This window comes from Gymnoscopelus braueri (assembly GCF_963280865.1).
Source record: "Gymnoscopelus braueri genome assembly, chromosome: 17".
NCBI classification, from domain to species: Eukaryota; Metazoa; Chordata; class Actinopteri; order Myctophiformes; family Myctophidae; genus Gymnoscopelus; species Gymnoscopelus braueri.
Genome location: NC_137617.1, coordinates 11,024,061 through 11,039,373, shown reverse-complemented (window position 1 = coordinate 11,039,373; position 15,313 = coordinate 11,024,061). Strand labels below are relative to the sequence as shown.

Genomic DNA, 15,313 nt, shown 5'->3' with positions numbered 1-15,313 from the left:
CTACGGTAGAAGGGCCGGGGGTGTGGTCACATATAAAAGGTTGGTGCACTGGGAGAAACAGCTCTTCTACCTGCTGCCATCTGATCTACAAGACCAAGTAAGATCTGTCTGTCTGTCTGTCTGTCTAGTTCTCTCACTTTTATACTTTTTTCCCTCTCTTCAATATTCTGTTTCAGATGCACAGCTCTATCTCCATATTTCACCGTGTATGTTTGATCATGATGTTTCTTTTCTGTGAATTAACGTCCCACTTCGTCATGCAAGAGTGTCGCGCAAAAGTAGTGAAAATAGAAGATCTACAAGCACACAATGCGTCACGTTTACATTTCTTTTAACCCATTATTAAGACCTGGGACGCATCTGTGTCATTTTTAGATTTGAGCTCAAAAGCATTATTTTACACTTTTGGCTATTCAAAAATAGCAGATCTACAAGCTCAGGTGCCGCGCTACGAGCTTGTAGATCTGCTATTTTTGAAAAATCTCGAAAATATGTGCAAATCTTTGAATATATATATTTTTAAAGCAAACACTTTAAACTCAAATCTTTGCTTCTGGGACCCCCTGGAACAACATATTTTGAGATGGGGGTCCGTGGCCAAATACATATACATTTTGGGGTCCTTGACATTAAAAAGTTTGAAAACCACTGACATAGCAACACACGTTTAAAAAAAAAAAACTGTTAGGATTTACAAGACATTTCGTAGAATCGGAACCTCAGGTCTTAATGGGTTAAGTAATGCAAAAGGAACAGATTTTTTTAACATACCAGGTTTCCACCCAATAGCGACGTTTTTTCCGTTCAACCGCAATTCAAACATGGTGTAAGTGTGTGCCACATACTGTACAATACAAACATGGTGTAAGTGTGTGCCACATACTGTACAATACAAACATGGTGTAAGTGTGTGCCACATACTGTACAATACAAACATTGTGGTAATTGTGGTTATGTATACATACTTACATGCACACCACAAGCTTACGAAAGATTAGCTGTAAGGCTGAAAGGCTTCCAGGTGATTTCCTCTGAATGTGGGTGTAATTGCTCGACATGTAAAATTCTATTCATAGATTTTTTTTTACACGTGTCCATTTTCACTCACTTTCAAAGGAAGGCTTAGGGTGAGTGGCTCAGGATCAACGGTGCAATAGGAATGAGATTTTTGGAGAGTTTGTGCTGTTTTTAGGGCTTCATGTACAGCCATACCCTAAATCCACAATAAGCTGTGTGCCTTTTTTTGGGGGGGGGGGGGGGGCTTTTATGCCTTTATTGATAGGAAAGTAGGCTGACAGGAAATAAGGTGAGAGATGGTGGGGAGTGACATGCAGCCAAGGCCGTCGGGCTCGGGACTCGAACGCGCTGTCAGGCTACATTGAGCCTATGTAGGTGCCTGGACCGCTATACGCCAGCCGTCCAGCCAGCTGTGTGCCTTTTTACGATTATGACTAAATAAAAGTGACTTTTCAAAAATAGCAGATCTACAAGCTCATAGCGCGGCACAAAGTGACGCACTATTGCTTGTAGATCTGCTATTTTTTTAATAGCCAAGGTATAAAATAATGGCTAACGTGGTTACACAGATTCTTTCCATGTTTTAATGGGTTAATCTGTCACGTATCCTCTGGGTTTTTGTTGAGTAGATGTTCAGCAGTTTTGAGCAACTGTGTGTCTTAGATAAATGTTATTGCTGCATTATGCAATGCAAGACTGAATAGTCTTAGTATTTCAGTATTTTTCTTGGAAATAACCTCATGAATCAAGAAGGGTTCATTTGTCACAGCGAAATGTCATCTTGTTTACATGTATTTAAGTACAGTACTAATCATTTTCTTCTATAATATTTAGTCTTATGGTCCGTTTATTCACTGTCTGCTTGGAAACATTTGAAACAATCTGCACGATTACAATGGCATAAAGAAAACGCCCAAGAGAGAATGTAGAACGACCACAGATAAAAAGGAGATAATAACATAAAGAGGGATGATAGAGGAACATGTGTGATTCTACAAATGTCTTCTAAATCCTAACAGTTTTCTGAAAAACGTACTGTACAGTATGTTGCTATAATCAGTGGTTCTCAAACTTTTTCATGTCAAGGACCCCCAAAATGATATGTATTTGGCCACCGACCCCCATCTTAATATTTTGTTCCAGGGACCCCCAGAAGCAAAGATTTGAGTTAAAAATGTTCTGCTATTTTTTAATAGCCAAGGTATAAAGTAATGGCTAAAGTGGTTACACAGATGCTTTCCCAGTTTTAATGGGTTAATCTGTCATGTATCCTGTGGGTTTTGTCGAGTTGAGAAGTTCAGCAGTTTTGAGTGACTGTGTGTCTTAGATAAATGTTATTGCAGCATTATGCAATGCAAGACTGAATAGTCTTAGATATAATCAGTATTTTTCTTGGAAATAATCCCAAGAATCAAGAAGGGTTCATTTGTCACAGCGAAATGTCATCTTATTTATATTTATTTAAGACTGTACTAATCATTTTCTTCTATAATATTTAGTCTTATGGTCTGTTTATTCACTGTCTCCTTGGAAACATTTGTTATAATAAATTATAATAATAACTTTATTTATGTAGCACTTAAAAAAAAAAAAAAAACAGGTGTTACCAAAGCGCTGCACGAAAATCCACGCGATTACAATGGCACAAGGAAAACGCCCAAGAGAGAATGTAGAAGGACCACAGATAAAACGGAGATAATAACATATAAGGGGTGATAGACGTGTGATTTTAAAGACATGACACAATCATGGTATGTGTCTTTGTTTTCAACAAGTGATTTCAGAGATAAGATAACATGACTCATCGCCGGTATACAGCATTTCAGAGCTGAGGCGTCATTCAAGAAAAAAACTAAAGTAGGGAGTGGCAAAAAATAAAAAATGTAACCCTATTTGAAAAATAATAATAGTGTGAAAGTGAATACCAGAGGTATTGCTGCAGTATGATCAAGTAGGGCGTTCACTTATGACATGTTTTTAATATGGAGATAAGAGGCCAACCTGGTGCTCACAGGAGATAAAAATGATGACTTTTGACGTAGCAATGGTCTTATTATTAGTATATATTTTTAGAAATGTGCAGATACCCTGTATACACTTATACTATATGTTGGTCTGTTAACTGTTGAATGAGAAAACAATGTTGCACAAAAACAATGTTGCACATTAAGCAAACCATCTGGGGACCCCCCCAAATCATGTGGGGACCCCCCTGGGGGTCCCGGCCCACAGGTTGAGAACCACTGATCTGAGGTATCAGTGTGTTTTTTTTTTCAGAGGTAACATAACATGCCTCACCTCTGGCACAGTAGGCTATTTCAGAGCTGAGGCGTCATTCAAGAAAAAGAAAAAAACTCACAAAAAGTTAGAATATGGAGACAGCAACTGTAATCTCTTCCAGAGAAAATACACAGAGGCCAACCGAGTGCTTACAGGAGATTAAAATGTTGAATTGAAGGTGCTTCTAGGATCAGCGGGAATATAGACTTAAAAAGGAAGAGAATATCCGAGCACTCAGAAAATGTGGAGGAGAGGAAGTAAAGTTAAAATAAATGTTATTCTATAAAAATGCCAACACGTTTCGACCGTTTAAGGTCTTCATCAGGGTGAGAACTGATGAAGACCTTAACCGGTCGAAACATGTTGGCAGTTGTATAGAATAAAATTTGTTTTTACAAGTGTTTACAAGCAGTGTTGCAATGCTGAATTGGAACGTGGTTGCACTGTATTTTAATGACGTGATGCGCACGTCGCTTAACACCTACGCTACAGGTCACACAATGGACAATTGATATGCATCTAGGCTCATTCCTATGTTAATCCACCTGGGTGTGAGTCGGGAGCCTTTGTCGACTTTGTTGAGGTGTGAATTTAAAGTAGTTTTAAATCTATGTGTGTGCCTGCGCGTGCTCCTGGTCAAACAGGTTCATGCACGGCGTGCATGGCCATCCAGTGAGCATTGCACCTCTGTTTACAAGTAGGCTACCTTACTATGACTGAGCTGTCATTCTGAATATTAGTGGTTCACCATGTTTGCCTGTTGCCCACATGATCTGCCTCACGTACTGTACCTACTCACTGGTCCAACCGGTCCGACCACACCTCTCTGTGTGTGTGTGTGTGTGGGGGGGTGTGGGGTTGTGTGCGTGGGTGGGTGGGTGGGTGATATATCTTAAAGACAGTTTTTCTTTCTCCCTACTTTTCAGGATCTGCATTGAGAAGATTAAAACATGTTCGGTCACAACCAAGGTAATTCACAAAATGTTGTAGATTTGTCTGATTTATTTGTATTCATTTATTTATGCATTTTATTTATCACAGTAATTCACAAATGTTTTATCCTCAAAGAATAAATCCATGTGAAACCCTAACAATATTAATAAACTCAGAAACTTTGATTCGGTCGATTATTTCTCCCCTTCAATAATACCAATTGGTATTGTATTTTATATTGTTGGAAAGCCTGATAAATCACCTTTTACAACAAGGTACAACTTGTAAGGATCGTGCATTCGTGGAATGAGCAACACAGCTATCCGTGTGGGTAGCGCCACCCAAACATTTGCCAAAATGCCCTTCAATATTCTTCTGTTGGTATTCACCAGTGGTGGAAAAAGTACTCACATTTCTTACTTAAGTAAAAGTATCAATATTGCGTTGTAGAAATACTCTGCTAAGTAAAAGTCCGGAATTAAATATTAAAATATTTACTTGAGTAAAAGTACAAAAGTATTGGTATCAAAATATAAAAAAGTAAAAGTACTCTATTGTGCATAATTGTTCAAAATGTATAAAAAATCTTTCGAAAATAGACGATCTACAAGCTCACAATGTGTCGCATCGCAACGCATTGTGAGCTTGTAGATCTGCTATTTTCAAATGGTCAAAATACATACAGGGCTGAAGTCTAAAAAAAAGTCTAAAAAAAGTTGTAGTGGAGTAGAAGTACTGAAAATTGGAAATACTCCAGTAAAGTACCTAAAAAATACCTCAACATTTTACTTAAGTACAGTACTTAAGTAAATGTACTTGGTTACTTTACACCTCTGGTATTCACTCTCGTTTTGAGCTTCAAGTGCCGGCAGGTGTGTGCCAGTCACAGGTGTGTGCCAGTGTGACTGACACCTGAGCATGGGTCCTGCAACTTTGTTGAATTTGTGTGTGTGCTCCAAGCATCAACATGCCACGTTTGTCCCTTCAGGATAAGGCCTGTGTAACAGGTCAACTGGGGGATTTTGGCACATTGTCTTTCCAACTATACCATGGTATTATTGAAGGGGAGCAATAATCGACCGAAATAAAGTTTCAGAACCTTTTTTTTCATGGGTTTTGTAATAATTGATGCATTATGGGTGAATCTTTCTTCAGGGCACCAGGATCCTGGTGGAGGAGGGTACCCAAACCAGCAGGGGGTCTATCCAGGGGGGTACCCTAACCAGGCCCCACATGGAGACCAAGGGTACGGACCTCCATCACAATCTGGTGGTTGTGGACGGGGCAGGCATAGGCACAAACGCGGCCATAAGCATGTCAGTTGCCACAAGAAAGGAAGGGAAAGCCGTGGGGTAAGAGTCCCTTCTTTAATTATCAGCCCGTTCCACACTAGTCTATGACAGTGTTGCCATGCAGGTCTGCTTATTATAAGCGACTTTGGACTTGTTTTTCCCTGAAGTTGCTTGTAAATATTGGTAGTTGTGGGTTGCGTTTTTTTGGGCTTGTTTCTAAAGTGTAGTTGTTTTTTTGGGCTCTCTTCCTAAATGTTGATTTCTCAAACATTTTCATGTACCCCCAACTTAATATGTATTTGTCTGCGGACTGAAATATTGTTTTCCAAAATTCTTTTGAAGAAAGATCTACAATCTCACGACATGTCACAATGCGACGCGTTGTGAGCTTGTAGATCTGCTATTTTCATTTTAAAGGTCTCACATTATACAAAGGAGACAGGAGTTCCTATTGCCGCGGCTCCAGGGCTTGCAGATCGTCTATTTTCAGAGTGTGACACCCACGCGCAACCAAGCATAAAATGATTTGTCATCACGGCTTAGGGTTTATTTCGTTTTTATTTGTTTTTTATTTCGTTTTCGTCAGTGAAAAAAAGGTAGTCAACCAACAATTTTCGTCATAGTTTTAGTCAACGTAATTAACAATGGTGTGTGTGTGTGTGTGGGTTTGTTCAGTCTTCCAGCAGTTCTTGCAGCAGTGACTCCGACGGCGATGGGCATGGCCACCGCGGCCGTGGCCACGGCCACGGAGGGAGCAGGCATAGGCACAAACGCGGCCATAAGCATCGCAGTTGCCACAAGAAAGAAAAGGAAAGCCGTGGGGTAAGAGACCCTTCTTTACCAGCACGTTCCACACTAGTCTATGACAGCGTTGCCAGGTCTGCTTATTATAAGCGACTTTGGGCTTGTTTTTCTGTGAAGTTGCTTGTAAATATTGGTAGTTGTGGGTTGCGTTTTTTTGGGCTTGTTTCTAAATGTTGTTTAAACCAGTGTTTCTGAAACATTTTCATGTCACGGACCCCCCAAATTAATATGCATTTGTCTGCGGACTGAAAATATGTTGTGCCAGGAACTGCATGCGTACCAGAAATATTCCTAATTTTTTCCAAGATTCTTTTGAAAATAGCTGATCTGCAATCTCACGACGCGTCACAATGTGACGCGTTGTGAGCTTGTAGATCTGCTATTTTCCAATATCCGATATATATAGGTTTAAAGGTCTCACATTATACAGAGGAGACAGGAGTTCTACTTCCTAACGGCTCCACGGCTTGCAGATCGGCTATTTTCGGAGTGTGACACCCACACGCAACCATAGCATAGAATGACTTGTCATCATGGCTTAGGTTTTATTTCGCTTTTATTTCGTTTTCAGCAGTGAAAAAAAGGTAGTCGACCAACAATTTTCGTCATAGTTTTAGTCGACGAAATTAACAATCGTGTGTGTGTGTGTGTGTTCAGTCTTCCAGCAGTTCTTGCAGCAGTGACTCCGACTCCGACTCCGACTCCGACTCGGACGGCGAAGGCCACAGGCATGGGCATGGTCACCGCGGCCATGGGCATGGGCATGGGCATGGGCATGGGCACGGAGGGAGCAGGCATAGGCACAAACACGGCCATAAGCATGTCAAATGCCACAAGAAAGGAAAGGACAGCAATGGGGTAAGAGTCCCTTCTTTATCAGGGTTGCGTTTTTTGGGGGGTTTGTTTCTAAAGTGTAGTTGCTTATTTGGGCTGGCTTCCTAAATGTTGTTTAAACCAGTGTTTCTCAAACATTTTCATGTCAAGGACCCCCAAAATAATATGTATTTGTTTGTGGACCGAAAATATTACATTAACCCTTGCATTGTGTTAGAACACCCTTGTGGTGTTAGCGGGTCAAAAAAAAAATATATATATATTTTTTCCCCCCACCTCATAGCTGACTTGTAATGCATTCATATCCATGTAAACACGTTTTAAAATATTATGTTGGGTTAGGGTTAGGGTTTCATCTTTCAATATATGTCGTTTTCAATTGTAAAAATGTTAAAATTCACTCATTACATTTCCTATAATGAATACATAATGATGTTATCTAGCAATAATAGACCACACTTAAAAAAAAAAAAAAAAAAGGTAAGACTCTATCAAACAAGATGTCGACAAGGGCAAATATTGCGGCATGGTCATGCTGGACCTCCAGAAGGCCTTTGACACCGTTAATCACCCAATTATGATCAATAATCTCAAAGCAATAGGTTTTGATGATACGTCAGTGAACTGGATGAGATCCTACCTGGAAGGGAAGGAGCAAGTGGTGGAAGTAAACGGCACCCAGTCCCCCCCCCTAACTGTGACTTGTGGTGTTCCTCAAGGAAGTATAGGACCTTTACTGTTCCTGATATATGTGAATGATATGTCTTCAGCCTGCGACTGCAAACTGTTCCTGTTCGCAGATGACTCGGCCCTGCTAGTCTCCGACAGGGACAGGCTGCAGGTTGAGAAAACTCTCACCTCTGAACTCAACAAGATCTGCATCTGGCTCTCTGACAACAAACTTTCATTACACCTGGGTAAAACTGAATCCATCCTCTTTGACAACAAACTTTCATTACACCTGGGTAAAACTGAATCCATCCTCTTTGGGTCCAGTCCTAACCTTAGCAAGGCAGAGAGTTTCACGATCAAAGTGGGTGATGATGTCATCAAAAGAAAGGATGAAATTACCTACCTGGGCTCCATCTTGGAGGCAAACCTCTCTGGTAACAAAAACGCCGAAAAAGTGATAAAAAATTTCAACCAAACAACACGCAATTTGTGGAGGATTGATCGTCTAGTCAGTAAGAATACTCTGAAGATTCTTGCAGGGGCCCTTCATTATGCATGCACTTCATGGTATCACAACACCTCCAAGGCCTTAAAAACAAGGCTCCAAACATCCCAAAACAAACTTGTAAGGCTACTTCTTGGCCTCAATCACAAAACCCATCTAACCCCGCTCATTTAGCTAGGATTGGATGGCTTAGGGTTGAGGACAGAGTACAGCAACTTGCTATGGGCCTGGTCTTCAAGATGCACCACAACATTGGGATCCCCCTGTATTTGTCAAAATACTTCCAAAATGTTAATGAAGTCCATGATCATAACACCAGAGGCAGCTCCACAAATCATGTTCAACCCAGATTTGTCTCAACTAAGGGAATTAACTCGTTCTCATGCTATTCATCAAAAATGTGGAATGCCCTACCAAAAGGAGTAAAGGAGTGTAAAACCCTACTCACTTTCAAAACTGCCCTAAAGATACACCTTCAGGAGGCTGCAATTCGAAAATGGCCCCTGTCTAAGTCTTAACCTACCCCCCCCCTCTTTCATTTTCTTCTTTTGTATATATTTTTTTCTCTCTTCATACCAGTAACCTGAAAGCTGATTGTATGACATTCTGTATAGTAGTGTGTATATCTGTCTGTCTCCTATATGTCATCATGATTTGTGTGCATGGGGTTCTCATCTTAAAAAAGCTACGTGCTTAATGAGTCTTCCAGTTTAGTAGACCTTGTAATGTGAATTTGTACTTCCATGTACTGTGATTCTCATGTCTTACTAAATAAAAGTACATCAATCAATCAATCAATGAAATATACAGTAACAGCATCCAGACAGTCATTAATGTATATTTGACAGTTCAATATTGCCCCCACATGGTTATCTTAGGAACTGCATTTATTCTCCCCTTTTGAGTGAACTAATGTTTTACTTTGTTGGTTTCAGTGTTAATTTTTACAGAAAATGTTGAATTACTTTTAGTCAATTATATGTAATTATATAGTTATTTTCCAATTATTAGCATTAGTCTTATTTTAGTGAAATATTTTTCTGAAATGTTTTACTTTTAGTCTAGTTTTATTTGACTAAATATAAGATTTTAGTCGACGAAATCTACAGTTGATTTAGTTGACAAAAATGTACGTTGGCAGACCTTGATGGCCTGCCATCGTGTAATGCCTGATTTATACTCAGCTGTGTGCCAAAAATAGCCGATCTACAAGCTCAGATCGGCTTGTCGGTCGGAGTGTGACACCCATGCGCAACCAAGCATAAAAGGACCTGTCTTAGTTCTACTGGATCTGTTCTTTTTAGTCATCATGGCTTAGGTCTTATTTTGTTTTAGACAGTGAAAAAAAGCCGACCAACATTTTCCGTCATATAGTTTTAGTCGACGAAATTAACAGTGTATCTGTGTGTGTGTTTTTTTCTTCCAGTATTCCAGCAGTTCTTGTAGCAGTGACTCCGACTCCGACTCCGATGGCCACGGGCATGGGCATGGGCATGGCCATGGCCACGGGCATGGGCATGGCCATGGGCATGGCCACCGTGGGCGTGGGCGTGGCCATGGGCGTGGCCATGGGCACGGGCACGGAGGGCACAGGCATAGGCACAAACACGGCCATAAGCATCGCAATTGCCACAAGAAAGGACAGGACAGCCATGGGGTGAGAGACCTTTCTATATCAGCCTGTTCCACACTAGTCTATGACAGTGTTGCCAGGTCTGCTTATTATAAGCGACTTTGGGCTTGTTTTTCTTTAATCTCTCAAGAACAGCTTTTGAGCTGCGCTTGAATCTGTCGGGAGCTGTGTTGATAACCTATGCACATTGGCTACAAGTGGGCGGGCCTTCAGGTCAGGAAGCAGGCCGCGCTTTACCCAATCACATCTGTGAGCTCGCTTCCCACTGAAAACAAACCGAAACTCATTTAACAATAGCGTCCTCGAAGCCGACAAAACCACGGAAAGATATTCACATTTTAAGTTGTTCTTTCATCATAGAAACAAGTGGGCTTATAACCAAAACGATCCATGTTCTTTGGGAGAAATGGTGTTAGTGTTCCATGGAGAAATATTGTTAGTGGGAATGAATAGGCGCACCACCGGAAGTAGAGGGCTGAAGGTATGTCCAAACCCCGGTTTCCAGTGAGCATGGGGCCAGTTAATGCCCCCCCCCCCCCCAGAGTCAAAAGCGAAAGTGAAAAACAGCAGAGGGCGCTGTTTTCCCTTTTCCTGTGAAGTTGCTTGTAAATATTGGTAGTTAGTTGTGGGTTGCATTTTTTTAGGCTTGTTTCTAAAGTGTATTTGCTTATTTGGGCTTCCTAATGTTGTTTAAACCAGTGTTTCTCAAACATTTTCATGTCAAGAACCCCCAAATTAATATGTATTTGTCTCCGGACTGAAAATATTTTGTGTGTACCAGATTTGTGTTGTTTAAATGTTTCAAAAATAGTAAATTTTTCCCCCCCAAGATTCTTTAGAAAATAGCTGATCTACAAGCTTGCAGTATGTCGCAATGCGAAGCCGGTAGACTAAATCGGTATCTCTATAATAGTGATCAACACGGATCTGTAAAATTATGCACATTCCCACTATGCCGAGGAAGAAATGCCAACCTTTTCACATTAGCCTCTTACCACCAGCAGGTCAATTTTTGCTAAACAAATTTTTCTAACAAAATGCTTCAAATCATGAACTTTTCCATGTCCCATTGCCGTGAAAGGCCTAGGCCTAAATGGCACCCTTTTCACATTGGCCTATTATAGCGCCACCAGGAGGCCACAATAACCTACCTGACCTGGTGGAGACCTGTGCTCTGAGGAGCAGTTTATCTAGTTTAGTTTGTATTTCATTTTCCGTCATAGTTTTAGTCGACGAAATTAACAATAGTGTTGGTGTGTTCAGTCTTCCAGCAGTTCTTGCAGCAGTGACTCCGACTCCGAGAGCGACGGCGATGGCCATGGCCATGGACATGGGCATGGGCATGGGCATGGACATGGACATGGACATGGACATGGGCATGGGCGTGGCCATGGGCGTGGGCGTGGCCGTGGCCATGGCCATGGTCACGGGCACGGCGGGCACAGGCATAGGCACAAACACGGCCATAAGCATCGCAATTGCCACAAGAAAGGAAAGGACAGCCATGGGGTAAGAGACCCTTCTTTATCAGCCCGTTCCACACTAGGCAATGACACTGTTGCCAGGTCTGCTTAATATAAGCGCTTACTTGGTCTATTATAAGTGCTTATTTGGTCTTGCTTCCTAAATGTTGTTTAAACCAGCGTTTTTCAAACATTTTCATGTCAAGAACCCCCAAAATAATATGTATTTGTCTGCGGACTGAAAATATTTTGTGCCAGGGACCCGTGTACCAGATTTGTGTTGTTTAAATGTTTCAAAAATATTCATTTTTTTTCTCAAGTTGACGAAATTAACAATGGTGTGTGTGTGGGTGTGTTCAGTATTCCAGCAGTTCTTGCAGCAGTGACTCCGACTCCGACTCCGACGGCCACGGGCAAGGGCAGGGGCATGGGCATGGGCATGGCCATGGGCATGGCCATGGGCACGGGCACGGAGGGCACAGGCATAGGCACAAACACGGCCATAAGCATCGCAATTGCCACAAGAAAGGAAAGGAAAGCCATGGGGTAAGACTCTTCTTTATCAGCCCGTTCCACACTAGTCTATGACACTGTTGCCAGGTGTGCTTATTATAAGCGCTTACTTGGTCTATTATAAGTGCTTATTTGGTCTTGCTTCCTAAATGTTGTTTAAACCAGCGTTTTTCAAACATTTTCATGTCAAGAACCCCCAAAATAATATGTATTTGTCTGAGGACTGAAACTATTTTGTGCCAGGAACCTGTGTACTACCAGATTTGTGTTGTTTAAATGTTTAAAAAATATTCAAATTTTTTTCCAAGTTGATGTCATTAACAATGGTGTGTGTATGTTCAGTATTCCAGCAGTTCTTGCAGCAGTGACTCCGACTCTGACTCCGACGGCCATGGGCAGGGGCAGGGTCATGGTCATGGTCATGGTCATGGTCATGGGCATGGGCATGGGCATGGCCATGGGCACGGCCACGGAGGGCACAGGCATAGGCACAAACACGGCCATAAGCATCGCAATTGCCACAAGAAAGGAAAGAAAAGCCATGGGGTAAGAGTCCCTTCTTTATCAGTCCGTTCCACACTAGTCTATGACACTGTTGCCAGGTCTGCTTATTATAAGCGACTTTGGGCTTGTTTTTTCTGTGAAGTTGCTTGTAAATATTGGTAGTTGTGGGTTTCAGGGTTAGTTCTAGTCTTTTGAATACAATTATTAGTCAATTATTAGTATTAGTCATGTTTTACTCATCTGAAATGTTTTACTTTAGTTGACTAAATCTACAGTTGATTTAGTTGACTAAAATGTATGTTGGCAGGCCTTGGTGGAGTCGAAATGCCTGACTACTATACTAGAGTATACTTTGCTGTGTGCCTAAAATAGCTGATCTACAAGCTCAGATCGGCTTGTGTGACACCCACGCGCAACCAAGCATAAAATGACTTGTTAGTTCTACTTGATCTCTTCATTTTAGTCATCATGGCTTAGGTTTAATTTTGTTTTTATTTCAATTTCGTCAGTGAAAAAAAGGTAGTTGACCAACATTTTTTGTCATAGTTTTAGTCGACGAAATTAACAATGGTGTGTGTGTGTGGTGGGTGTATGTGTTTGTGTGTGTTCAGTCTTCCAGCAGTTCTTGCAGCAGTGACTCTGACTAGAACACACAACATGGGGGTCAACATAAGGCCCAGGGGCCAGGACTGGCCCGTTGGACGGTCCCCATCCGGCCTGCGGTGTCCTCAAAGGAAAACCTCAAACAAAGATTATTGTTTTTTATTATTATTGCAAAACATACATTAACCATGCACTTCAGCCCTATATATATGGATGGATTTTTTAAACATTAAAAAAAAACTTGTGAAATGGGGACATTTGGCGTAATGAGTACTTTTACTTTTGATTCAAATATAGTTTGCTGACGATACGTTTGTACGTAAATAGTAGAATTGTAAGTACATTTTGATTACCATACTTTTTACTTGTAAGTTTCTTCTTCATCAAATGCCATTGCTCCTGTAACTATTTGATACAATGTGCTTTTCAATAAAGTACACAGAAACAATAACTTGATACTATAAATTTGAAGACATGGAACTATAAAAACAATAAAATAAATATACAATATCAAACATGTGTGTAACTATCTTGCATGATATAAGAACTATTTGAACTGTATTATCTGCTGTGAGTGAGGAAGGAGGAATCACGTTATGTTCTCTCTGCATTCACTGTCATTGCATGGCCGTGAAACAGTTCACTGCTTTGTTCACGTCCCTTCATGTGGTGATGATTTGGAGACCTAGTTTCACCATCATGTCACAGTGAATGAAGAGAACAATACATGATGTTCCTGAGGGACAATAAGAGTCAGTAATCATTATATATAATGTCATAACATGCTTCAGAGGGGAAAATAAGTATAGAGTCAATAACCATACAGTCATGTTAAAGAGTGTACATATTTGATATCACGAGGTGCAGCTCCTTGACATAAACACAGGTGATGGAGCAGACAGTGTGTATTAGTAAGTATTGTGGTCACATGGTGAATGAATTAAGGTATTTGATGATAACACATAATAACACTGCACTGCAGCCACTGCATACGTTAACTACAGTATTAAAGGGCAGATATCCACCAGGCTGGGTAGCCTACCCAGGGCTGTGTGTGTGTGGTAGTTTGTATGTGCACTCCCTAGAGACCAAGAAAAAACCTTTGCCCTATATTTTTCCACATCTGCCTTTTATAGCGCCACCAGGAGGCTGACGCTATACCTCTCGCTCTCTCTTATTCTGTAGTATCGTTCCTATTGTTTCCTGTTCTCCTTATACTTTTACTATGTAGTGATGTGCTAGAGCCGGAGGAGGCGTCTACCTTTACATGTCTATGGTTGAAGTGGTTAATGTATGTTTTCTAATAATAATCAAAATCTACAAAGTAACAAGTAATTAAAGTTTTCAAATAACTGTAATGGAGTAAAAGTACAACATTTTCCTCTGAGATGTAGTGGAGTAGGAGTAAAAGTATTGAAAATGGGAAATCCTCCAGCAAAGTAAAAATACCTCAAAATTGTACTTAAGTACAGTACTTGAGTAAATGTACTTAGTTACTTTACACTAATGGTATTAAATGAGAATAAATACTTTACATTTTACCTTCTCTGCTCCTGCCTGTCTGTTCTGCTTCTGGGTCCTACACTCCTGCCTTGCACCGTGATCCTGTGTTTGTACATTGCAGTATTGATACTTTTACTTAAGAAAAACATTTGAGTACTTTTTCCACCACTGCCTGTTTATTCCTAAGTAAAGACAGTATCTAAAGGCCATTAAACCGACCCCGCGGAGCGCGACGCAGCGCAGGGATGGGTGGGCGCCCTCCAACGCCATCAGCAGTGTCTGGAAGTGGCTCTGGACTTGCTGTCCCGGGTCGAGTCCCGCTTGAACTCATCGGAGGCCAATCTTGTCGGGGGCTGGGCGTCGATCCGGTCCCGGGTCCAGTGGATGTGGGAGCGCATGCTCCGCTTGGACGAAGCGCCCCAGCGAGCCCCGTCGACGGTGGGGGAGAGGGTCGAGGTGAGAGCCGTCTGGGGCGTCTTGCGCCAGCTCGTCAGGGTCCTCCAGCGTGGGACCGGAGACCTCTGCGTTCCCTAGGGAATGGGGCCGTTGCCGCCTTCCTCCTCCGAGAGAGCGCCGCCTGAGGTCCTCGTCCGCGTTGAGAGAACGCCGTCCCCTCCTCCCCGAGGGAGAGAGAGCCACGGTCCCCGCCCGCGGCGGATGCGCGCCGTCCGTCCCCTGTGAGAGAGAGTCGCCGGCTGCCCCCGTCCGGGTTGAGAGCACGTCGCCCCGTCTCCAGAGAGGGAGGGTCGTCTGGAGC

General features: G+C 41.8%; 1 protein-coding gene across 1 annotated transcript; it reads left to right on the top strand.

Moving 5' to 3' along the window:
* On the top strand, positions 1 to 13,568 carry LOC308105556 (uncharacterized protein). The gene is made up of 10 exons (XM_080456363.1): positions 1 to 97; positions 4,224 to 4,266; positions 5,386 to 5,582; positions 6,198 to 6,344; positions 6,984 to 7,184; positions 9,764 to 9,994; positions 11,234 to 11,479; positions 11,794 to 11,979; positions 12,289 to 12,492; positions 13,062 to 13,568. Exons 3-10 carry the CDS (start codon positions 5,464 to 5,466, stop codon positions 13,237 to 13,239), a joined length of 1,512 nt encoding a protein of 503 aa, XP_080312489.1. The 5' UTR covers positions 1 to 97; positions 4,224 to 4,266; positions 5,386 to 5,463; the 3' UTR covers positions 13,240 to 13,568.
* The last annotated feature ends 1,745 nt before the right edge of the window (positions 13,569 to 15,313 follow it).

What these genes read in the sequence shown, in the direction of transcription:
- LOC308105556 (XM_080456363.1), top strand. Translation starts at nt 5,464, where the DNA reads ATGGAGACCAAGGGTACGGACCTCCATCACAATCTGGTGGTTGTGGAC. An exon ending in AAGAAAAGGAAAGCCGTGGG is followed by an intron (nt 6,345 to 6,983) that starts GTAAGAGACCCT and finishes GTGTGTGTTCAG; the next exon opens with TCTTCCAGCAGTTCTTGCAG. An exon ending in AAGGAAAGGACAGCAATGGG is followed by an intron (nt 7,185 to 9,763) that starts GTAAGAGTCCCT and finishes TTTTTCTTCCAG; the next exon opens with TATTCCAGCAGTTCTTGTAG.